Below are 27,381 nucleotides of genomic sequence, written 5' to 3' on the forward strand. Positions count from 1 at the left end.
GCTATATTGTTGCAGTGGGCTTTGGCACTTAGATCATTTGATATTAGTATTCCAAGGTCTTTTACTGTATACTGTATTAACACGTGAGCCAATGCTGTGAGCATTTAATCCTCTCATTTTGGCTTTTGTTTTGAGGGATGCCTTCAAAGATGATTTCCAGATGTCATTATTGGAGTGACAAGCACTAATCCAGTTGGAAAACTGTGAATTTTGTGTGAATCCTTTAGCAAACACTTTTGCATATAAGGGCCTGAATAGAGCTGAAGGACTCATTACTCGCTTCGCACAGTCAATAGGAGAAGACCTTAAGTTGGCTGGGAAGCAGAAAGAGATTCCCTGTCCACCAGCCCATCCAGGCTCCAAAATGATCCAAGCTCTCTTGGTAACTATATGCTTAGCAGTTTTTCCATATCAAGGTAAGATGCTATTTTTGGTTTCCTCATTCAGACTGGTAAAAGACTACTGTACCCAACAGATTACGACGGTTTTTCTTTTGATGCTTAACCAAAATTTGTTCCATTTCAGTTTCTACCAATCTATCAAAGGAACACTCAAAGATTGCATTTGTTATGAATTTACATAGATTGTCTTTTTGCAATTGCTTAAACTTTGTCAATCAATGAACAGGTCTTAAAAAAAGAAAAGGTCTAAGATCCTAAAAACAAAGGCATGTTCAAGTTGGATAGAAGGTTTTCTAATAACGTGAGTAGAAAGTGATTGCAAGACTGAGGGAGACACAGAGAGAGTCTTTGTTGGAAGAAAAATCCAGAAAGGAAAATATTATAGAAACAAAGTATTTTCAGTTTTCATTTTTTTCACTGTCAATTAGAAAGCATGTAATTAAGCTTTTATAAATCACAGCTAGTTTATTGTTATCCTCAGAAAATCTTCAAGATTCTAAATTATCTTAAAACATTTCCCCATACTCTGTAGGTATTAATATTTTAGTTTATTGGTTTGTTTCCATTTACAACTACTGTATAAGCCTTTTATTTTTGCATTTTTTTGTAGTGAGCGTATTAATTAGACATGCACAACATGATAGAAATACTGAATTAAAAAGTAAATATACTGTATAAATCTCTTTGTCAGTCTCCTAATTACAACATCTTCTGTGGGACAAGGAATCCTGAGCTGAATCAGCTGCTGGTAATTACATAGTGATTGACAAATGGTTGTATTTATTATTTGCTTATTTATTAATCGGATATATATATATATATATATATATATATATATATATATATATATATATATATATATATATATATTATATATATTCCATTTTACAACAGCACGAAGCTTGGAAACTTCAGCCTGATAGTCTCCCTTAATTTTCAAATACAGCAAAAAAAACCCACGTGACACATACAGATAGAAATGTCGGCTATCAATAAAATTAACTGCCTTGGAAATGGCCCTGGGTTGGGCCGAGAGGCAAAAGTAGGAGCTGTGGTGTTCCTTCAATACACCAGGGTGATTCGACACAAAGATATGTAACCCTTCCCTGGTACAGAGCTGAAGGCATTGGATACTGTAGCCTAGAGGATAATTCTCTGCCTTACAAGGCAAAGGTTTCAGGTTCAAGTCCCAGTGAGGGTATGGGTAGCTGATAAGGCCAAAATAAAGCCGAAATAGATCAATATAATACAATGTCCTAAATCCAATTAATCTAAAATCCCCAATCATTAAAAGTTAGGCATTCCCACTCAGACCACAAAAATTCATCCTTCGGGGGCTAGAGTCTAATTACCCCAAGCCTGGTGGCATAGAAGAGTCTTCAGGCTCTTTCAGAAAGCGAGGAGGGTGGGGGCAGTATGAATCTCTGGGGAGAGGTGATTCCAGAGGGCCGGAGCCCCCACAGAGAAGGCTCTTCCCCCAAGCTTTGCCAAGCAACATTGCCTAGTTGACAGGACCTCAAATAGGCCGACTTTGTGGGACCTAACCGCTCGCTGGGACTCGTGTGGCAGGAGGCGGTCCCGTAAGTAATCTGGTCGGATGCCATGCAGGGCTTTATAGGTCATAACCAACACCTTGAATTGCATCCGGAAACCAATCGGCAGCCAATGCTGTCTGCTTAGCTGCAGAATGGAAGTGGTTTTCCACAATTTTCTAGTTTTCTAGCTTCCCAGTATAGTCTGTCATTCTGGGATTTCAAGTTTTAAAGAAGTCCTGTCCTGCTTAGTGAAGATCAGATATAAGTAGTCCTAGACATACAGCCATTCCTGACATAGTCACCATTCAATGTTATATTGGCACAGCAAAAAGTAAAGGTCTTCAAAGGAATCCCAAGATCATATAATCAAAATCTCCAGTTAGATTCTCAACTATCAAACACCATTTAGCAAATTTCATATGCACCCTAAATCCCTTAGATTTCTGTACCAGAAAAAGATTATATTCTCTATTGATAGCTGAATAACAAATTATGTAATAGGTTTGAAAATACTAGAATTACACAGCAAAGTGGATTTCTTTCTTTCTTTCTTTCTTTCTTTCTTTCTCTCTCTCTCTTTCTCTCCCTCCCTCCCTCCTTCCTTCCTTCCTTCTTTCTGATTAAGGGAGCTCTACAATCCTGAAATCTGGAAAAGGTAAAGATTATGAAATAGTGTATCCACAAAGAGTCCTTCCATTGTCCACAAGAGGAAGCGAGTGGCGTGAGGAAAAGGTAAGAAAAAGTCTTCATTTTATCAAGTTATTCGTTGACGAATCTGACCCTAGATTTTGATCAAGATTCATGGGAAGCAAAGTTAGAGTTAAACTCTACTACTTTCAAAATTTTGCCATTAGGTTATTCAAACAAATTTCCATTAATTTCCTACTGTTTTTACTGTTCATCTTAAAGTGTATTTATTGCTGTGTTTTGTAAAGGAGAATTATTACAAAGTCACATATTTGTCAGAATTCATAAAATATGAAAAGTGATGATGGGAGATAGTTGTAATTGGGACCTATCACCTGTTTCATTTTTAGGTTGGATTCTAAGGTTGGATTTCAAACCTTAGAGATCTTAATATTTTGAATAATACTTGCATACAGAGATTTCTAGAGAGAGATCCAAATAAAGATGACCTATGATAAGTCTCACCATACTATAAATTTCACTTTGATTACAAATCTGTCATATTGCAGAAATGTGAGAAAAGTCCATGCACCACTTATCTCAAGATTTGAATGAAACTTATACAGTGATAAAAATTCATGAAAATGAAGACTCAAACTGGGCAACATTATTAAATCTGGATAACTAGTTGTCAGGCAACAGAACTTTTGGTACCCTTTGCTGACATCTGATGATTATCTGAATTTGTGCATTGCAGTCTATGTGCCTGCTTGGATTATTTATCTATTAAACAAATTTATATGGCTGTCCAATTCACACACAATTCAGGAGACGTAGAACATGAATTTTCTAATGTTAATAGATTACTATAAGAAATAAAGTCTTGGGAAACCCCCAGTCAGACAGGGTGGAGGGATCAAGCAACCAGGAAATTAGCCTTGCAACTTTGTAGAGTTGCAAAACATCAGGACTGACCCCCCCACCCCCAAAAAGAAAGCATTCCATGAAATATTATCTGTCTGTTCTCAGGGGAAGACAAATAGTCTAGGGAGTTTTCTGTATTCTAGGAATAATACAATAAACTTCACACATGTGAATCTGATCACTTGTGCCTGAAATAAAGTTACTATTAATAAGTAACTTTAAAAAATGTCTTCTTCCTTTTTATGCTCCTGGGTCATTTTCATAGAAGATGATGGGCAGCAGTGATAACTGTGAACCATGAGATATGAAATTATTCTTTGTAGCTTTACAGAATGCATCACTTTGAAATATATAAATTGTCCTTCTAGGTGAAGATGGTGTAGTGGTTATAGCTCAAGGCTGGGACTCAGGACTAGATTAAAGACCATCACTAGATGGTCTTCAAGTAAATCTCTCTGTCTCAGCCCAAATTCATTCACCAAGAAGTTCAATCAGAAGTTCTTAATTTAATTTAAGAAAAATTTTCAGTGCCTTTCAAGCACCAGATGAAATACTCAAAATCTAATAAATGAATTGACAATGGGTTTCCATTTGATGCAGGTGTAGACACATTTATTTATTTATTTTAAAAAATAAACACTACACTCTTTGCATTTCAGACCAAATATGAAGACACCATGAAATATGAATTTACAGTGAATGGAGAGCCAGTGCTCCTTAACCTAGAAAAAAATAAGTATGTTAATTCAGCAGTTCCCTTAACTTTTTAAAGACAATGTGAAAAGTGTACATTCATGGACATAATCCTACAGAAATAATAATCATTTTACCTTGCTTGGCAAATTAAAATTTAATTAAACTTAACATCACATAGAGGATTGATAGCAGAAAAAGACCTCATGGTCCATCTAGTCTGCCCTTATACTATTTCCTGTATTTTATCTTAGGATGGATATATGTTTGTCCCAGGCATGTTTAAACTCAGTTACTGTGGATTTTCAGTAAAATCATATTTTCTCACGTTGCTTCTGATCTTTCCCCCAACTAACTACAGATTGTGCCCCCTTCTTTCCATTCTTTCTAGACAACTTTTTTCCAAAGATTACAGTGAGACTCATTATTCCCCTGATGGCAGAGAAATTACAACAAACCCCCAGGTTGAGGTAATATCCAGAGCGTCTTACTTTTATGAAGTAAATGGAAAGAATATTTGGGCACTATATTCCAAATACTGTATATTATACCAGACCAGTCTATTCAGAGAAGAATTATTTATGCACAAATTGTCTTATATTGAGCATGCTTTGTGTAAATATGTGTGGATTGTTAAAACCCAATCTGTTCCACTTATTGACATATATTTCAATCAATCAATTCCTTGCTGCTGATTAAAAGCGAACATTTTGTGGAGTGAGCCCCACAAATAGGTTTGTTATGAGAACCTCAAGTTAATAGGATGGACTTTGCTTTTTAAAACAAGATTACAATAATACCTGCAAAGTCATGGTTTTATTAAACACCAAAAGTGAGAGGGATTCACTTCGCTTATAGAAATCCATTATATTTTCCTCTCACTAAAAGTGGTCAGAACCTGTTAAAATATCACAGCACTAGCATGCTTTCAACCAAATTGATTAAAAAAATGTATCCTCTGTCTCCAAAAATGGTTTACTTTTGACTTAATATATTCAAAGGTCATACAAATTGTTCCTTCTTAATGTGTAACTGCTGATTTTGATATCTATATTGGTCCTTCTTCCAGAAGATGTTAGAGATCAAAGTTCAGCTACCTTTCATTGTGTGGGCTCAAGGAAAGAACTATTAAGTGGTATCATTAGTAAATTCGTATTGAATTTACTAATTCAATACATTAGTATGGAATTTTTCCTACATTATTATAAGATTTTAGAACATAGTTTGAGAGTTTATTTGGCAAATCCTAGCACTGATCTCCAAGAAAACAAGGCTGGCAGAGAAAAGAGCTTGTTATTTGAACATAACTTGTCTAAAACTTCTTTGTTGATTGTCTGCCCAAAAGTTCTTAGCATTTTACCATCAATGGGACTCCCTCTGCAGTGTGACTTCCTTTAATGGGGACCTATGATTATCATATCCTATGTTCATTTTGAATAATCAATACTCAATAATATCAATAATAATATTAGGTCCCACAGAGTTGGCCTTCTCCAGATCTCGTTGATTAAACAATGTCGTTTGGCGGGTCCCAGGGGAAGAGCCTTCTCTGTGGCAGCCCCGACTCTCTGGAACCAGCTCTCCCTGGAGATTAGAATTGCCCCCACCCTCCTTGCCTTTCGTAAACTCCTTAAAACCCACCTTTGCCGCCAGGCATGGGGGAATTGTGATATAACACACCGGGCCTATACAATTTATGCATGGTAGGTTAATGGGGTTTTTAAAATGTTTTTAAATCATTAGATTTGTCATGAATTGTTTTATTGTGTTGTGAGCCACCCCGAGTCTACGGAGAGGGGCGGCATACAAATCTAATAAATAGATAGATAGATAGATAGATAGATAGATAGATAGATAGATAGATAGATAGATAATCAATCAATCAAACCTGTACTAAGCAGGTTTTCCCTGAATCAAAACATTCTGGACTAGCTATCGTCTTACTCATTTTTTCATTGATGTTGCAGAATACATTGGAACTGCACTTCTGCTCATCAAGTCACACTACAAAGTCAAGCTTTGACCATTGTAATCCTCTTGTCCCCATACAGGATCACTGCTATTATCATGGTTACATTCAGAATGATGCCGACTCATCTGCAGTCATCAGTGCATGCGACGGCTTGAAGTAAGAGAATGTCTTAGCATCTATTTGTTTTATTAAGAGTGTTCCTGTAGCTGACATAGTTAAAACAAAGACAATCAGTTTCTTTCAGTCATATTACTCATTTTGCTCTTCAACACTGTGACCAAATCAATAGACCAGCAAAACACAGTGGAAATAATATACCTTCAGCAAAGCATTTGACAAAGTAGACCACAATCTACTTCTTCACAAAAAGCAGGATAGACAGCTAGACAACTAGATCTATTAACAACTGGCTGACCAACTGTACCCAGAGAGTAGTCCTCAATGGCTCTGAGTGTACATGGAGAGAAGTAAGAATTGGGGTACCACAAGGTTCTGTCCTGGACCCAGTACTCTTTAATATCTTCATAAATTACCTACGTGAGGGAATAGCAGGAGAACTAACCAAATTTGCAGATGATACCAAGCTGGCGGGAGTAGCAAACACAGACTCAGAATGATGAGGGACCTCAACATACTCAAACACTGGGCCCAAACCAACAAAGTGAAACCATTATAAGTATTTCACTATCCAATTAGGTAACATCATCAATTCAGTTCATCCCTGAACTACAAATATGATTGTCTATGGTTATCCATTTCTGGTCACCTTTTTCAAAAAGAGTCTACAATTATTTTCGCAGTGGGTATTTCAATAATAAGGGTGAAATGTACCTCATCGAACCCCTGAAGCCTTCTGACAATGAAGCCCATGCAGTCTACAAATATGAAAGCTTGGGAAACGAGGATGAGACCCCTAAAACCTGTGGAGCAATCCACTCTTCTGGGAAATCAGATGAGTCCATCAAAAAGACGTCAAAGATATTGAGTACTCCTGAAAAAGTAAGTCTCATATTAAACCCTCAAGTACATAACATGGATTGAGAACATGGATACATTTCTGTCTGTCTGTCTGTCTGTCTGTCTGTCTGCCTGCCTGCCTGCCTGCCTGTCTGTCTGTCTGCCTGCCTGCCTGTCTGTCTCTATCTATCTATCTATCTATCTATCTATCTATCTATCTATCTATCTATCTATCTATCAGATTTCTATGCCGCCCTTCTCTTGGGACTCAGGATGGCTCACAGTAAACAAATAGAAAAACATGGATTGAGAACATGGATACATTTCTGTCTGTCTGTCTGTCTGTCTGTCTGTCTGTCTGTCTGTCTGTCTGTCTGTCTGTCTCTATCTATCTATCTATCTATCTATCTATCTATCTATCTATCTATCTATCTATCTATCTATCAGATTTCTATGCCGCCCTTCTCTTGGGACTCAGGATGGCTCACAGTAAACAAATAGAAAAACATAAAGAAATCTAATATTAAATACTCTAAAAGTCTCAATACTAAAAACACATAAATCTAAGTTAAATTATATTCTAAAACCCTATATATTAATAAAGCAACCATCCACATTCGTATCATACTTCACTCGTAGGCCTGGGAGGATGTTAAGATTTCAGTGGCCCCAAGTCTGTTGGCAGAAAGAAAAGAAAAATAAAAGAAAAATTATCTGGGACTGCTTAGAAAAAAAAAACATAGAAGAGGAATTCCCATTATTTCAGCCATGTTGCACAAGAAAATATGAAAACTTGCTGAACAGAAAACACATATTCCACATTTATATAAGTTAATTTGGTTCTCGGAGAGGGGCGGCATAAAAATCCAATAAATAAATTTGGACATTTGGATCAAAATGAATTCAATTGAAACCCTGAATCATCTCAATTTTCTGAATTACTTTAGAAAATTTAATCAAATGATCAAATTGAACGCCTCCTTTGTGCATGCATAGGGGACTTGGGATAGGGGAAGAAACTGGTTTAAAATATTAAATCAAAGTGTTTTGAGATGTCTAATAAGACCTAATAAAGACCCAATAAACATAACCTTGACTCAATTTTCTGATTTGATTTGAATGACTAAATTGGATTGAAGTGGCAATTGGATTAAAAGAGACAAATAGAGTCTGGTTACATTTTTCCAATATTTTCCTTTATTGCTGGACATAGAAAATTTTGAAGAAAAAACATTACATCCAAAGGAATAGTTCCTTCCTTCCTTTTGGTGGCAGAAGTTGAAACTTGCTGAAACAGATCCGGAAGATCAAATTGGCTGAAACATATCAGGAAGATCAAAAGCTTAGCTTCTTCTTCTGTTAAAATGTGATAGACTTGAAAAAAAAATGTTATTACAATGCAAAATCTGCTGTTTGATTTTTCTCTTCAATGCTTCTGAAATTGGAGATTCTTTATCCTCTGCAAGCTATGGTTTTATATATAGTATGTTTAGGTGGTCCATTATTTTATAACCACCTTCACCCTTTGAATGGTCTAGTCTCAATTTCAGGTCATGGTCAAACCAGATCTTGTGGAGCAGAGTTAAGAAAGTAGCTGTCAAAGAGCAAAAGAAGAATTGGCAATCTTGGGCTCAACATAGGAACAGTCTGACCTTATATACAATAGTTCCACATGCTGAAAAAACACAAATATATGATTTTTCCAGCATATGGAAAGAATAATGGAAAGAACAAGTAATACATGCGCATACATTCTCTAGTTTTTAAAGTTTTAACAAGCTCTCTCATTATAATTGACTTCTTCAAAAACCAATATTTCTGAAAGTTCAAGGACTTTGACCAGGAAGGATAACAAGCAATTACCGGATTATTTGATGACATATACTGTATGCGTGTTCGCTGCAGGGAGAAACATATCTAAATTCTCTTCTGTTTACTGTTCTGTTTAGAAAGAATACTTGGAGTCTAAAAAAATTGTTGAGCTTTACATGGTTGCAGATAATTTAGTTGTAAGTATCTTGGATATCATTCCATTTTCTTTCTACATTGAGCACAAGATTTTGTTTCTGTGTTTTAATATCGGCGTTTTTGAAGACATTACCAAGCACATTATTCTAACTGGGTTGTATCTTAAAATGTGCTTTAAAATAATCTGTGAATTTTTTTCCCAACATTTGTCTAACCAGAAGGAGACCTCTTGTGTGATGCTGAAAAATTAATAATGTTAATAGATTAAAAAAAGCACAAATATAGGTTAAAAATCAGCAGAAAAGAATTCACTGGACTGCTTTATATAGAATTATTATTATTGTGTGACTCAGAAAATCCATTTTTTAAATAAATTTCTTCCTCTCCCTGACATGTTGTTTCTCTGTTTCCTTCAACATCTATCCTAAAATTATGGTTTCTTATTAACGTTTTTGTCTTTTCTTTAGTACAAGAAATATGACCAGAATATCACTACTATAAGGCTGAGAATATCTGTAATTCTCAACTATCTAACTTTGGTAAGAAGAGAAGCCAAAAGTTATTGCACTCTTTGAATGTAGACCTCTCCCTGCCCTGAGTCAGATTTTCACTGTGTTCAAGGAACAAACTTAATCCAATAAAGAGGCTTATTAGATGAACATACACAAGAATTTAACTTTTCTGGATTCGAGGGCAGCAAAGCGGAGTCATTTGGCCCATAAAAACAGCTTACAGTAGTTCAGTAACTAGGTTATTCCAGAAAATGGTTTAGTTCAGTAACTGGTCTGTATACCAGACCTGGGCAAGGGGCAGCCCATGTGCCACATGCGGCCCGCCCACTGTCTGTGACCGGTCCGCGGAGGTCAGGGTCCGCTCCAGTGCGAGGGTGAAAGAGCTCACTGCGTATGCTGGGACTCCTCCGGTTCCTGCTTTCCTATTGAGAGCTGCTGAGCACAAAAGCCATGCAAACAATTAGGGTCTGTAGAGTGGGTCTGGGTGTTTAGGTCAGGCCAGGATCAGGATCTTTACAGTATTGGGTAGAACTGAGATAATTATATTAGTCCGGCCCTCTAAAACCATTCCAATTTCTCATGCGTCCCCTTGGCAAAATTAATTGCCCATCCCTGCTCTGTACAGTCATTGTGTTGGGAGGATGAAAGTCCAAAGGTATTCCAAGAATTCAAACAGAGAATTCTGTAGCTAGATTCTTCTTGGGCTATGGTTGATCTTCTGAACTTGGAAGCTATAAAGAGAAAGAGAGAGTAAACCTATTGCAAACTCAACTGATTATGGACATGATCCCTGGGAAAAAAAAACAGGAGAGAGAAAGCTAGTTGGATTGTGACAGTTAGGAGAAGATCCACTCATATTATACTGCTTCTGTCAAATTAGCTTTGTTGACTATCTTCCATAATGATCAGATGGAATCAGGGAGACAACGGGAACATCAGTGGATGAAATCTCCATTGTAGTCCTCCTCCCCTTCTCTTCTTGATTAAAGAACACATCACTTGGTTCTTCATCATTTCATTTATTTCTTCTGTTTAATAAATTACTAGTTTAGCTCAAACATGGAGTTTTCAGTGCTGTCTGACCTTAGTGGTTTTCTTGCAGACATTTCAATAATAATAATAATAATAATAATAACAACAACAACAACAATAACAACAACAACAACAACAACAACAATAATAATAATAACAATAATAATAACAACAACAACAACAACAACAACAACAATAATAATAATAATAATAATAATAATAATAATAATAATAATAATTTATTAGATTTGTATGCCGCCCCTCTCCAGAGACTCGGAGTGGCTCACAACAATAATAAAGTGTACAAATCCAATACTTTAAAAAAAACAATTAAAAATCCTTGTCATTAAAATAGTCACACCTGAAATGAATAGTCATTACCTGAAATGAATATCTGCAAGCAAACCAGTAAACTCAGAGAACACTAAGAACTCCACAGTTCAAACCTGAGCTACAGAGATTCTTTTTTATTGATTCTCAAATTTATTCCAGTTCACCTCCCATAGATGTCAATGTCAGTTGCCTTTTAGTCTTCAAATTAGTTGGGGGAAAGATTAGAAGCAACGTGAGAAAATATTATTTGACTCAAAGAGTAGTAGATGCTTGGAACAAACTTCCAGCAGACATGGTTGATAAATCCACAGTAACTGTAGGGTTACACAGCTGGGGTGCTGTAGGGTTTCCTGTGTAAGCAGGGGGTCCCTTTCAGCTATAATAATAATAATAATAATAATAATAATAATAATAATAATAATAATTAAAAAAAACCATAAATCCATCCTAAGATAAAATACAGGAAATAGTATAAGGGCAGACTAGACGGACCATGAGTTCTTTTTCTGCCATCAATCTTCTATGTTTCTAAATGTTTATCAAGGTTTACTTGTTTTTGCATTTCTGATTGATTCCTTGTCCACTCCACAGTTTTACAAACCTTTGAATATTTCTATAGCATGGACTGGCTTAGAAGTTTGGTCCGATGAAAATAAGATTCCGATCACTGCATCATCAGAATCCACTGTGAGAACCTTTGCCGCATGGAGATATTTTGATCTACTGCCACGCAAAAAGAATGATAATGCTCAATTACTCACGTATGTCTCATTGTGGGGAGAGGGAGTGGGGCAGTCTGGGAATTGAACATTATGAGAATGTTGATGTTTGCTCAGGGTTTCCACTCTGTGTTGTATGTTATCAACTACAGCAGTGTTTCCCAACCTTGGCAACTTGAAGATATTTGGACTTCAACTCCCAGAATTCTACAGCCAGCAAATGCTGGCTGGGGAATTCTGGGAGTTGAAGTCCAGATATCTTCAAGTTGCCAAGGTTGGGAAACACTGAACTACAGTATGTGTAAACTCTGTTTCTGAGTCAAAGCAAAACATTTGATTTCTTAGCTCAGAACTAGTTTTGGGAAAAAGATTGAATGATGCTCATTTCATTTCACCTGGCTCGTAAATTGAACCTCGATGACGTATATTTCTGAATTTTCCTCTTTTATAAAGTTGTCCTCTTTCGGTGACAACTTTAAAGTAGGTCTGGATGTTAGAAGATACATACAAAGCTTCCAGAGGCTTCTGACTGGGGATTCTGCTTTGGAAGTTACAAAAATGACTTTGATTTGGAATGATGTCCGGAGAAGTTAGAACATAGCAGATTCTGGAAGTTTCCAATGTTTAATAATGTGTAAAAATGAAGAATACCAAGTCAAGTGGTGTCCAAGAAGGATTATGCATGTAATATCAAGCAGAGTTCCTTTTATTCTATATCTCATGATACCTTTGGCTACACTCATGCCAGCATTTTAAATTGATTGGTTTTCATTTTGCACCAGCTAAATGAATGTTTCCATTATATCACAGATAAACCAGGAATAAAAAAAGTAATAAAATATCCGTTCTTGGATAATACCTTTGCTTAGCAGCTTATGTGAATCCATAAGGGAACCCAGGGGAAGAGCCTTCTCTGTGGCGGCCCCGGCCCTCTGGAACCAACTCCCCCCAGAGATTAGAATTGCTCCCACCTTCCTTGCCTTTCGTAAGCTGCTTAAAACCCACCTCTGCTGCCAGGCATGGGGGAACTGAGATACACTTTCCCCCTAGGCCTTTACTATTTTATGCATGGTATGTCTGTATGTATGATTGGTTTTTATATAATGGGTTTTTAACTGTTTTTAGTATTGGATTATTGTTATACTGTATACTGTTTTATTACTGTTGTTAGCCACCCCAAGTCTGCAGAGAGGGGCGGCATACAAATCCAATAAGTAAGTAAGTAAGTAAGTAAGTAAGTAAGTAAGTAAGTAAGTAAGTAAGTAAATAAAAAATAATTAAATATCCTAGATCTTAATGTGACTAGTTTATACAGGCAGTTATTTAATTATGAATGTGAAATTGGTAAGTTAATTGGTTTATATCTGTAAAATATTAGACAAATATAAATTGTGAGTAATCCTACAGGCTCTGTGCATACAAATACATGGAATACGTTAGAGGTAGATCAGGGGTGGGTTCCTACTTACCTCGCTGCCATTTAACTTACTCTCATTCCTGCTGTTCACATTTTGTGTGCCCGCACATGCTTTGCGCACACACACTTGTGCAGTGCCATCTGCTTTTTAAAAAAACCCTGGGGAAAAAATGCACTAGCTAAACGAACATTTCCATTATACCACAGATAAACTAAGAATAAAGAAAAATAATAAAATATCTATTCTTGGGTAATACCTGTACTTATCAGCTGATGTGAACCCATATCTTAGATTTTAATGTGACTAGATTATAGAGGCAGTTATATTATTATGAATGGGAAATTGGTAAGTCAATTGGCTTATATTTGTAAAATATAGGACAAATAACAATTGTGAGCAATTCTACAGGTTCTGTGCATTAAAAAATGCATGAAATATGTTAGGGTGCATACATGCTTTCGCGGTGTGAATTTTTTTTAAAAAAAAAAAATCCAAAAACAAGATGGCAACTGTATGCGCAGTGCTGGAAACTCGGCTTCAGAGCATGCTCAGAAGAAAAATAAATAAATAAATAAATAAATCCTCCCAAAATAATTTTAAAAACCAAACAAATGATGGCAGTGCCCATGGACAAGGCACTATCTGAATCTGATTGGTGACAGTTCAGATCTATCAGTCCAAACCAGGAGTTGAAAATGAGATGGTGACCACATTCACAGTACCAGAAGCTTGGCTTCAGAAGAAAAATAGATAAAAATAAAAATTCCTCCAAAATAACAATAATGATGATGATGATGAGTCTTTGGAGAGGGGCGGCATACAAATCTAAATAATAATAATAATAATAATAATAATAATAATAATAATAATAATAATAAATGATGGTGATGATGATGATGATAATAATAATAATAATAATAATAATAATAATAATAATAATAATAATAGATGGTGGCACCCACGGACTGACCAAACTGGGTCAGTTACATCATTGTCACATCACCAGCGGGTCACTACCAGTTTGGGTGAATCGGTCCAAACTGGGAGGATCCCACCCCAGGGCTAGCTGGAAAGCAGATCAAATTGAAAGATGGACTGTAAAAAATACAGAAAATCCATTGCCCCTCCCCCACTCAATCAGCCTTTCCAATCTCAACTAGACTTCATTAATAATTAAGCTTCTCCAATCAATTTAGCTGTGATGTTAAAGAAACTTGAAGGGAATGTAAATTAATTTAATGCAGTGGATTCACATAACATACTAATCACTATGTAGTGAAAATGCATCCTAAAAAAGCATCTCTCAGGACTAGAGGTTTGCAAATCTGCGAGTCTACGGAGGAGGGGCGGCATACAAATTTAATAAATAAATAAATAAATAATAAATGGTATAGGGGATTATGTATGCTATAGACTGTACTTCCATATTCTATACATTTATAGAGAAACATCTTTCAACTGTGGCGAGGGGGGCGTTCGCCCAGGTTCGCCTTGTGCACCAGTTGCGACCCTACTTGGACCGGGAGTCACTGCTCACAGTCACTCATGCCCTCATCACCTCGAGGCTCGACTACTGTAACGCTCTCTACATGGGGCTACCTTTGAAAAATGTTCGGAAACTTCAGATCATGCAGAATGCAGCTGCGAGAGCAGTCATGGGCTTTCCCAAATATGCCCATGTTACACCAACACTCCGCAGTCTGCATTGGTTGCCGATCAGTTTTCAATCACAATTCAAAGTGTTGGTTATGACCTATAAAGCCCTTCATGGCACCGGACCAGATTATCTCAGGGATCGCCTTCTGCCGCATGAATCCCAGTGACCAGTTTGGTCCCACAGAATGGATCTTCTTTGGGTCCCGTCAACTAAACAATGTTGCTTGGCGGGACCCAGGGGAAGAGCCTTCTCTGTGGTGGCCCCGGCCCTCTGGAACCAACTCCCCCAGAGATTAGAATTGCCCCCACCCTCCTTGCCTTTCGCAAGCTACTTAAAACCCACTTCTGCCGTCAGGCATGGGGGAATTGAGATCCTCTTTCCCTCTAGGCCTTTACAATTCTATGCATGGTATGTATGTATGTATGACTGGTTTTTATATTAATGGGTTTTAATAGTTTTTAATATTAGATTACTATTGTACACTGTTTTATTGTTGCTGTTAGCCGCTCCGAGTCCCCGGAGAGGGGCGTCATACAAATCCAATAAATAAATAAATTTATCCCCCCCCCATCTTTTCTTACAGGGGTATTAGCTTTGGTGCACAAGTCTTAGGAGTAGCTTTTATAGGCGGCATGTGCGATCCTTGGCAATCTGTAGGAGTTATTCAGGTGGGTAAAAAGGACAACTATTACCTGTTTTTAGGTACTAAAAACTTACCCTATATCACTCATAATAAAGACTTTTCTAATTTTTGATCCACATAATTCTCATTCATATTTATTTCTGAATTTGACATCTTCATGTCTTTCCTCAACTGATGGTGTTTTACCACAATGCACTATGGATGTGCTATAGAACAGGTTTTTTGTATGATTTGACTTATGTATCAGAAGATAAAAATATATTGTAATTATTTGCATCAGAATAAGTCAAAGAAAAACTCATAATGGCAAATGAGCAGGTCAAATTATGATACAATACTTTCTTCTGTTTAATAAATTACTGGTTTAGCTCAAGCATGGAATTTAAACAAGGTTTCTGAATAATATTCTTACTAACTTTGATATTAAACATGAAATATCCTTTTATTCTAAGACATTTAGGATCAAGATTTATGTGGCTGAATTAATGTACAGTGTGAAATTGGGACAATACTAAATATGCTTTTTTTTTTAAAAAAAAAACGTTCAATATTTGAAGAGTCTGTAAGAAAATCATATTAGTCAAGAAAATGCTAATGGCATTTACAGAGAAACAGTAAACTTACCGGTAGCTTTGTTCACTTTGAATAGAATGGAGCCAGGTGGAGGTAATAAAAGTTTTGTTCCTTAAAAAGCAGAGTTAGTATCCTGAAATATGGGGTATCCCTAAGCTTGTTTGATTAAGAAAGTCATTTTTATTCAGAAGGACCAACTCGCTTGTAAATCTATTAAGCATTTCTGTCTTCAATATTCTGAAAATGCTAGCTTGTAGTAAAAGTCACTGAGTAGTTTTTGGACTGAAGTTGCCTGTAAGTTTTAGTAACTAAACAGACAGATGGATGCAGAGGTTTGGCTGTTCAGGGCCTTTCGAATGTTAACATTTCTGCATGTTCTGGATCAGTGTTTCCCAAACTTGGCAACTTGAAGATATTTGGACTTCAACTCCCAGAATTCCCCAGCCAGCAAATGCTGGCTGGGGAATTCTGGGAGTTGAAGTCCAGATTGGGGAACACTGTTCAGGTTGGGGAACACTGTTCTGGATCATGATGCACACATGTACCCAGAAGAGCTGAAATAATGGTGAAAGTAGTCTTAGTGACTGTTTGAAGTGGCATGGATCTCCCCAAAGTTACTTGTATCCCGATTTTGAGCCTTGGCCATCAGCCTGTATTTAAGAGCATTTCCAATGGCCTGAGGTCATGTAATTATAATTTATGAGTTTTGCAACAAATTTATATTTTCTTCTGGTTTCGGGCAAAAAGCAGCCCAATGCAAACAATGGATTCATTTAAAAACTACAGTGTTCTCTTAATAATTGAAAAAAAAAAATGCTTTAAAATCACTGTGTTTGCTTAACAAACTCTATAGAAAGGTGATAAAATTGGGTCAGTCCTATGATAACCCACTGTACAACCATTCTTACTAATGATCATAATTGCTAGGCTCAGTTATGGTCATAAACCGAAGACTATCTGAGGATTGATTTTGTTTCATGTTTCAGATAACATTAGACTTTCTTAGTATTTCTCCCTGTTAAAACCAATAAATAATAAGTAAGAACAGGGATGCTGCTGATAAAACAGTAGCACAGTTTGGAGAAATAATCTTATCCCTTCCACTTCAAGGGTGGGTTGTATCTTATCTCACTGCTGGTTCGCTTTGTCCCACACTGTGTGGGAACACTGTGTGGGCGCATGCGCACTTTGACCACACACACACATGCGCAATGCACAAAATTCCAAAATAATTTTTAAAAATAAAGACCTAAAACAGGATGGTGGTGCATACACAATGTCAGAAACTTGGTTTCTGTGAATGCAGAGAAGAAGAAAAACAACCCACACCTCTGTTCCACTTCCTTTGAGGCTAATGTTTTATTTATATTTCAAATTTTTAACCCAGAAAAAATAATAGGAAGACACTTTAACGTCACATTATTCTAATGAGAGAGTTGTGGAGGAAACCTCCATATCTAAGCTTCTAAAAGAAACCATCAAACTTTGAAGAAACAACTGCTTTCTGCAAGAAACCTCCTCTTAGCCCAGTGAGATTGGGCGCCATAGAAGTATGAATGAATGAATGAATGAATGAATGAATGAATTTATTTATTTATTTATTTATTCATTCATTCATTCATTCATTCATTCATTTAATTGATTTTGTCCAATACACAACGAGGCTTTTAGTGGGTATACACATAGTAAAATACATGATGAAGGTTATAGAGGACATACTCATAGTAAAATATATTTAAGAAAGAATAGAAGAGAAGTTATAGGAATTGAACATGTCAATGAAAGAATAGAAGAAGAGATATAGGAATAGAAGAAAGGTATAGGAGATATAGGAGACCAATAGGACAGGGGATGGAAGGCACTCTAGTGCACTTGTACTCACCCCTTACTGACCTCTTAGGAATCTGGATAGGTCAACCGTGGATAATCCAAGGGTAAAGTGTTGGGGGTTTGGGGATGACAATATGGAGTCCAGTAATGAGTTCCACACTTGAATGAATGAATGAATGAATGAAATTTCTTTTTCTAATTCTGATTTTTTTATTAGAAAGTCCCTGTACAAAGATTTCAGCTCAGTGCTAGTAACTCCTGTTCACTCCTGTTTTTTGGTGGATTAGACAAAAACGTTCTCTCTTTTTTTCAGGATAACAACAACAAGGAAGAGTTAATTGCATCTATATTGGCCCATGAGTTGGGTCATAATTTTGGCATGGATCATGATACAGATTCCTGTACTTGCACCACAGGACCATGCATTATGAAGCCCGCAATAGGGTAAGGATTCAGAAAAAAACCCACTTTTAATGCCATTCAAATAATGTTATATTTAAATGATTGCAAATAATCATTAAATTGAGTATGCTGAGAGTTTTAAAAAAATGAAATGGTCAGAATTACAGAAAAGTGGGATCCAGTCAATTTTGTGTATGATTTGTGATGTGTGATTAAAATGTACCATATTTAAAAAGGTAGCTTCCTCCAAAACACAATAGTTTAAAAAAGGCATAGGAACAGTAACCCATGAAACCAAATTTTAATAGCTGTGATGAAAGTTGTTATTATGCTTTATTTTTCAAGAAACAAACGAGAAACGGGAAGGAGAATGAGAATGCGAGAAAGGAGGTGAAGAAAAAGAGGGAGAAAGGAGAAGGGCGGGGAAAAGGAGGAAAACAGGAGAGAAGGGGGGACAGGGGAGAAGGAAGGGGAGGAACGAGAACAGGGAAAGGAAGGGATGGGATCTTCCTAGAACTTATATATTACCAAACTTCCCATAACCTTTTGTGTAAGATTTTTTTTTTCATAGTCTCAGAGTACTTGCTACCTATTGACAAATGTTATTGTCTCATATTTTATTCAATGGTAATAAGATAGGAAGTTTTGAGAATGCTATCTAACTTTTTCTGCATCATGCTCACTTTTTAATACTTCTGAACCACTACTTGGTATTGCATACAGATACCCTGGTTTAGGGAACAGTTTTGCTTAATAAAACTCATCTAATGGGTCTGGTGCATCTTTGCCCTTAAAAGATGACCATGTACTCTATTTGATGGCCAAAAGCAGCTGGTCTTTGGGTTCTTGCTTTCACTCTCTAACCTGAGGTCCAATGATTATATTCCTAATGATTTGTAATAGCATTAGGATAGTGGGTTTATGATACTGTATTTGTATCTCTTTCTGTATAGTCTTTCAGAACCCAGTGGCAAGCTGCTGATATTAGAAAATAAGTCCAATAAGTATCTGAACGCTCCTTTCTCTTAAAGCATTTATTATAAAAAGTACATCTCCAGAAAAATAGAAAAGAAAAACAAATCCTTTAATTACATTATTGCCACCTCTTTTTCATCTCTACAGTTTTAAGCCTTCTACCCACATTTATATCAATTATAACATTCAAAAACATATAGCATTAGTTCGCATTATAATATCCAAACCATCTCTTATTCATCTTTACAGTTATTACCCTCCTCTACAGTTCAGCTCCTGCAGTTTATGGGATTATAAGAAGTATCTCATGAGTGAAGATGCACAATGCATTCTCAACGACCCCTTGCCCACAGATATTATTCCAACTGCAGTTTGCGGAAATTATTTTGTGGAAGAAGGAGAAGAATGTGACTGTGGTCCTTCAGAGGTAATTTTTTTTTGTTTTTTGTTTAAGTGAATTTTCATTATAAAGAACATTGTTTTGAATTTTCAAACGTGTGTGTGTGTCTGAAATTTGTACCTGTGAATTTTTGGGAGGATTCTACCAGAGAGCCCAACAGAACATTGATGAGCAATTCTTTTGGTTTCTTTTCACAGAAGAAATATGCGATAAATCTGTTTCACGCAGAAATGCTATCATCATTTTGAAATAGCATAGAACACAGGATAACAGAGTTGGAAGGGATCTTGGAGGTCACATAGTCCAACACCCTGTTTAAGCTGAAGAGAAATATCAGTTTAGAAAAAAAGGCTGTCCACTCTCTTCTTGATGGGACACCAATCACTGATGGATCCAATGATCCAGTGATAAATTAGGAATGGATCAGGGATTGGGGGGGCATGGATAGGGCACAATGGCGGGCAACCGACAAACAGCCTGCTATTAGTTCCTGTCATCTTCCAACATAAGAGAGAACACACGACAGAAATACCCTTTACCTTGACAGCTTCCTTCTTCAAAAGAAACCAGGCAGAGTAGCCTATGATGTCACTTGATTTTATTTATTTTTTTGGTTTTCAGATATGTAAAAATAAGTGCTGTGAGGCTGCGACTTGTAAACTGAAACCTGAGGCAAAGTGTGCAAGTGGGGCCTGTTGTGAGGAATGTCAGGTAAGGCTTCCTTATTTTTAACGCTAGGAGAGATTTTACCCTATGCCTTACCAGCGATATGAAAATGTTATATCATTTGGTAATTTACTGCAATCAAAACATTTTAACCCTGTCCCCATCCCTTCTTCCAGTTTATTTCATCCTTATGAAGACAGTTTAACAAAAATTCAACATTGTCTCAGTTTAAAATGCATTCCTTTGGCATGTTAAGTCACGTCTGTGAAAATAAATAAATAAATAAATAAATAAATAAATAATAATAATAATAATAATAATAATAATAATATTAATAATAATAATAATAATAATAATAATAATAATAATAATAATAATGATGATGACCGGGACTCATTGCTCACAGTCACTCATGCCCTCATCACCTCGAGGCTCGACTCCTGTAACGCTCTCTACATGGGGCTACCTTTGAAAAGTGTTCGGAAACTTCAGATCGTGCAGAATGCAGCTGCGAGAGCAGTCATCGGTTTTCCCAAAAATGCCCAAGTTACACCAACACTCCGCAGTCTGCATTGGTTGCCGATCAATTTCCGGTCACAATTCAAAATGTTGGTTATGACCTATAAAGCCCTTCATGGCACTGGACCAGAATATCTTCGAGACTGCCTTCTGCCGCACGAATCCCAGCGACCGATTAGGTCCCACAGAGTGGGCCTTCTCCGGGTCCCGTCAACTAAACAATGTTGGTTGGCAGGCCCCAGGGGAAGAGCCTTCTCTGTGGCGGCCCCGGCTCTCTGGAACCAGCTCCCCCCAGAGGTTAGAACTGCCCCTACCCTCCTTGTCTTTCGTAAACTCCTCAAAACCCACCTTTGTCGTCAGGCATGGGGGAACTGAGATATCTCCCCGGGGCCTATACAATTTATGTATGGTATGTTTGTAGGTATGTCTGTTTAAAAATGGGGTTTTCTTAACTATTTTAAATTTTAAATTGTAAATTATTAGATTTGTCATGAATTGTTTTATTGTGTTGTGAGCCGCCCCGAGTCTACGGAAGGGGGCGGCATACAAATCTAATAAATAAATAAATAAGAAGAAGAATTTATTAGATTTGTATGCCGCCCCTCTACGAAGACTCAAGGCGGCTCACAACAACAATAATAACAGTGTTACAATGGAAACCAATCTAATATTAAAAAACAGTTAAAAACCCACCATTTAAAAAACCATACAACACAGGCATACCATACATAAAATGTAAAAGCCTGGGGGAGGTGTCTCAGTGAAAGATGGAAAGGAGTCTTTGAAATGTGTGAATGGGAATGGGAATCATGGTTTGGCTCTTTGTTCTCTGCTGCTAAAGAGTGGCAGTTGGAAGCATTCTTCATTCTCACCCACAGTTTAAGAGAGCAGGAGAAATATGCCAGGCAGCGAAGGATGACTGCGACTTGCCTGAATTCTGCACTGGCCAATCTGCTCAGTGTCCCTTTAATCGTTTCCATAAGGATGGACACCCGTGCCAAAACAACACCGGTTACTGCTTCAAGGGGACATGTCCCACCTTAACAAACCAATGTATTACTCTCTGGGGGCCAGGTAAGGAATCTTGGGATTTTGGAATACAGTAGTACTGTTATAAAAGACAGTTGTTGTTGTTGATCAAATAAATTGTATCCATAGTAAATCATCATTTCATTATGATGATATACTTTTTTTCCTACATGAAGTTCTTTTATTTGGAAGCTTCATAGCTCAGCCTTCCAGATCAGTCCATCTTTTGGTTTAAAGCTTCCCAAAAGAACATGGCTAGTGGTCAAAGGTGATGGCAGCTGTAGACCAGAAATCTGGAAAGACAGGCTTTGTGGGTTGTGGATACATTTCCAAAGTGGACAAAGATATGACAATATATGTGTGAACTGTATGTGCATGTGTGAAATTTATAGACTGCTGTGTTGCATAGTGCAGCATCAGCTCAAAATTATTTCCCAATATTCTTTGTTTTAGATCAACAGGTATCGAGAAGTAAGTCAATACTACTGAAAATGTACATCAACAACCTACCATAAGCTTAGAGTTTTGTCCATTTAGCTTTGTTCTTCTAAGAATTAATTAGAGTCACTGATTCACCCATCACTTTCCATCTTTCTCAAGCAGAGATAATGAAGATTGAACATACATAAGGGTACTCAAACCCTAAGATTGATTTTTTTTCTTCAGATTTGGTATAGTAATTCAAGAAACAGATGATTCTTGTCGCTGATTACTCATGGCTTCAATGGCAGATTATCCAAACATTTTCACCATAATTTTACATTGAAAAAGGAACATAGGTTCCTGAGAATAAATTCCTCCTATTCATATACAGAACATATTTTTTTTGAGAAACAGGAAACAGGGAGATTTATCTTGATCATTGATGGGTGGTGCAGTAAAGGCTTTGCATATAGAATATCCCCAATACAATTTTGGGTCCCTGATTAATAGCATCAGGTGGCACACCATGCTGATTTGGAATCCTGCTGTCATGTTACACACTCATGTATTTGTTTTGGTTTCTCTTACAGATGCAAAAGTGGCGTTAGACGAGTGTTTTGAGAATAACGAGAAAGGTGATGAGATTAGCCACTGTAGAAATGAAACCAATGCAAACATTCCCTGTGAACCAAAGTAAGCAGTCTAAAGTATTTCTTGCTATGATGTTTACGTGATTTAAGGATAATATATAAAAAAAATGTTTTCAGGTCCATATCTGTGGGAACCTGATTCGATCACCCGCTAAAACAACAGAAGTATGAAGCAATTTCTGAATGTCAAATTTTTCTTTGTTTTCCACCTTAGGTTACAAGAAGGGATATACCTTGTAATACCCCACTTGGGTTCAAAGTGGGATGTAGTAGGAGTTCCATGAGAAAGAGGTGCCTTTTAAAAGACAAAGAAAGTACAAGTAGTGCTTGAGTTACAACCATTGTTTAATTACTTCAAAGGAACATCAACACTAAAATAAGTGTCCCACAACTTTTCCTTGTACTTACACTATTGCAGCATCTCTACAGTCATGTGATCAAAATTCAGATGCTTTTCAATCAACATGTGTTTACAAGGGCTGCTGTGTGCTGAGGTCACATGATAATAATATCCTCCCAGCTTCCCACAAGCGAAGCCAAGGGGGAAGTCAGATTTGCTTATGAACCAGGTGATTCACTTGACAGTTGCAAAAACATCATAGAACCAGGTGCAAGTAACTTAACAAGAGACTTGCTTAGCAATGCAAATTCTGGAACCTGTTACAATGATAAGGGCCAAAGCCCACTGCAATAATATCGCCAAAAAGGCTTCTAGAGTTGTTAACCTGATCCTACGCAGCTTCTGCTCTGGCAATCTCACACTACTCACCAGAGCCTACAAAACTTTTGCCAGACCCATCCTTGAATACAGTTCATCTGTCTGGAACCCATACCATATCTCGGACATCAACACCCTTGAAAATGTCCAAAGATACTTCACCAGAAGAGCCCTTCACTCCTCCACTCGAAACAGAATACCCTACGAAAATAGACTAATAATCCTGGGTCTAGAAAGCTTAGAACTACGTCGCCTAAAACACGATCTAAGTATTGCCCACAAGATCATATGCTGCAACATTCTACCTGTCAATGACTACCTCAGCTTCAACCGCAACAACACAAGAGCACGCAACAGATTCAAACTTAATATTAACCGCTCCAAACTTGACTGTAAAAAATATGACTTCAGCAACCGAGTTGTCGAAGCGTGGAACTCATTACCTGACTCAGTAGTGTCAACCCCTAACCCCCAACATTTTTCCCTTAGACTATCCATGATTGACCTCCCCAGGTTCCTTAGGGGTCAGTAAAGGGCGTACATAAGTGCACCAGTGTGCCTTCCGTCCCCTGTCCAATTGTCTCTCCTTATCCCATTTATCTTTTCTTCCTTTCAAATTTGTTCACCTATACTTTTATATCTTTTCTTCTATTCTTTTCTTTATTTATATTATTACATATCTATTCTCTTCAATGTGTATTATGTATTGGACAAAATAAATAAATAAATAAAATAAATAACCAGATATTGGTGTGGAAAGAGGTTGAGGCAGGAGAAAAAGCAGAGAAGGCCCTTCTCCTGGATGTGGGCCACCTGGAAGAATTGGGCTGACGGGACCTGCAGGATGCCTCTGACAGCATGAGTGGGTGGGGTCAATCCCAGCTGGATGAGATCCAGTTGGGATTGATCAGAAGCACCCAGAAGCAGATACATCTTGCACAGCAGTGGCATTGCAACAGCCATTCTGATCCAGGAAAGGCTGCAACTGGTACATCTCCTAGCCACGACTGTCTCCTGCTCCAGGAGAACCCTCATGTTTCAGACTGGCTCTCTTTGAGGCACAATTTATTTATTTATTCGATTTTTATTCTGCCCTTCTCCTTAGACTCAGGGCGGCTTACAACATGTTAGCAATAGCACTTTTTTTTTAACAGAGCTAGGCTATTGCCCCCACAATCTGGGTCCTCATTTTACCCACCTCGGAAGGATCGAAGGCTGAGTCAACCCTGAGCCAGTGATGAGATTTGAACCGCTGACTTTCAGATCTATAGTCAGCTTCAGTGGCCTGCAGTACAGCACTCTACCTGCTGCGCCACCCTGGCTCCCAAGTTGAACCCAATTAAGAGTCATGGATGAAAAGTCCCGGATCCTGGAGCCCCCATGTACCCAAAGCCATTTGGTCTTGCAGGATTCAGTTGAAACAAGGCCTCTGGGTGGCACACTGGGGACACAATATGAACAGATAAATGCAGAGAACCACAGGAAGTGTCAGGAACAATGGGAGCCACAAGAATATGAATATGAATGGCACTTAGTCATAAACCATGACTTAGAAACTAAAATGGCAAGATATGCACCACAAGTTGAACCCAATCCAAACAATAAGCTGTATTTTTGTGATGTGTGTAAAATCACTCTCCTACACAAATCCACAAAATAGTTATGTTACTATTCTGATGATAAGAATCTTTCACATTCATAAACAGGAGAACCATATGAGCTAGTTGGAATTGTGTTTCTCTACCTTTACTCCTTCTGATTTTTTTCATTCACCTGTTAAAGGCAACCCAGTTTATTTTGAGGTTCAGCAGGCTTCTGATTCTCCATCTCATGTTTTTAATTTTTAACTGAAAATATTTTAAAATTAGCAAAGAAACATACATCTTTTTTTAATCCACTTTATTAATTAGTAGGAATTGACTGTTTCTTTTTCAGGAATGTTAAATGTGGCAGGTTATACTGCAGAGATAATTCAACTGAAGCGAATGGATGCAAATTCTACTATTCAGATGATGGAATAGTTAACCCTGGAACGAAGTGTGGAGAAGGAATGGTTAGTAAAAGATTAGCTCTTATCTTCACTCATTCCAAAGGTTGATCACTGAAAGTTTTTGCAATGGATTTTGCTGAAAGCTGGTTTTGATTTCTTTCCTTTTTGGTGTGTGTGTGTGTGTGCTTTATTTTATTTTTTTTAAGTTAAAATGCAAAACTCCCAAAACTTTAAACAAAGAAACAAATGAAATAGGACTTTTTAAAGTGCATTTAAAAAGAAAAAAAACCCTAATACATAAACACATATTTTCCTCCCTACTTGAATACCAATTAATACATCTCTACAATAGTAGTTTCCCACCTCATGAGAAACAAGCCCCAGAATTTTTTTAACTTCTAAAACTATTTGCAAATTATTTACTTGTCATTTATATACTACATTAATGACAAAATAATTAACAAGAATAACAATAATGATAAAAAGGACAAAATTAAACTTTAAAAAAACCCTGTTAATAAATTGTTACTGTGATCAATATATAGAAAATTTACTACATCTTATTTATGTCAAATCACCCCAAGAGTTAACAGTGATGCATCCTTGATCAGATATTCATGTTTGTTTATTATTAATATAATCTCTTATCAATTGTTGTCTGATTAAATAGCATAAATCCATTGTCCAAAGTTAATATATTTCCCCCCCAACGTCCAGATGAAAGAGTTTTCCAGTTCAATATGATAAATTCATTCCCCAATCATCTTCAGCGCTCCTAAGGAAAAGCAATATATCACTTCTGCACTCAGTCTGATTTCTGCTGTTGTAAAAAAATGCAGTTTCAACTTCACGGAGATGTGCAATCAGTTTCAAGTCTAAATCTGTATAGTCTATATTTATTATCAATGAACCTGCTGCTTTTAAATCGCATTCTTTTTGTGAATCTAATTTATCCAAAGCTACATGGATCTGGATATTTTCTGCAGCCATTATCATTTTATCAAACTTTAAGAAAACGCTTTCAACTTAGGGATTGCATGTTGCAAAATTGTCTTTTTCATACATCAATTTTATTCTGTTTAATGCTGCTCCAAGGCATGATTGAAACGGATGTCCAAGTGCCGCCTCTATGTTGATTGAGGCAGGCATGATTCCCTTGGGTACCATATGTTGGGGGTCAAGGGAAAGGGAGGGTTTTGCCTTCTTTTTCTGCTCAAGATCCCCATGTACAATTGGTGGGTCACTGTGTGACACAGAATGCTGGACTCGATGGGCTTTGGATCAATTCAGCAAAGGAGAAAAGAATAAAAGAACAGATAATAGCACCAGTAATAGCACTTAGACTTACAAATATAAACTGAAAGAAGTTTGTTGACTGTCTTGGGCTAATTCTAGGAAATGACAAAAGTTTAATTGTGTAGGAAAGTTCTGTCTTACTTTATTGATCATCTTAGACTTTGACTTTCAGGTCTGTGGCCTTGGGCAGTGTATTGACCTAAAGACAGCCTTTGGACCAAGCACTTAGCTTCTCTCAAATTTGATTTTGGAAATCTTCCTTCCAGAAAGCTTGGCTTCCCTCAAGCCCAAAGAGACCCATTCCTCTTTATCGTACTAGTAAATCATTCTTAATTCCTAGATAACATCTCAAATCTGCAATATATCTTCTCCATATTTAATCTGACTACTTTTTGCTGTTATTAAACCTTTTTCCATCCACAAAGCTCCATGTCATGTAAAACAACAAATGTACATTTGCTGTCAAGAAAAAAATATGGGCTGTTTTTCCAATTTCAAAACATGTTTTAATGCAACAAG

The 27,381-nt window shown here is 37.0% G+C and overlaps 1 protein-coding gene across 1 annotated transcript; it reads left to right on the forward strand.

Annotated features, from left to right (window-relative positions):
* Window positions 1-364: 364 nt before the first annotated feature.
* Window positions 365-27,091, forward strand: LOC139174921 (zinc metalloproteinase-disintegrin-like NaMP). The gene is made up of 18 exons (XM_070765622.1): window positions 365-416; window positions 2,562-2,668; window positions 4,147-4,223; window positions 4,572-4,650; window positions 6,232-6,308; window positions 6,953-7,151; window positions 8,697-8,699; window positions 9,059-9,118; window positions 9,545-9,616; window positions 11,546-11,715; window positions 15,332-15,416; window positions 18,108-18,238; window positions 19,421-19,598; window positions 20,193-20,282; window positions 21,635-21,830; window positions 22,799-22,901; window positions 25,512-25,629; window positions 27,035-27,091. The coding sequence occupies exons 1-18, from the start codon at window positions 365-367 to the stop codon at window positions 27,089-27,091; spliced, it is 1,854 nt and encodes a 617-aa protein (XP_070621723.1).
* Window positions 27,092-27,381: the final 290 nt, after the last annotated feature.

The sequence above is a fragment of the Erythrolamprus reginae genome, chromosome 12 (genome assembly GCF_031021105.1).
Source record: "Erythrolamprus reginae isolate rEryReg1 chromosome 12, rEryReg1.hap1, whole genome shotgun sequence".
In the NCBI taxonomy this organism is placed as follows: Eukaryota; Metazoa; Chordata; class Lepidosauria; order Squamata; family Dipsadidae; genus Erythrolamprus; species Erythrolamprus reginae.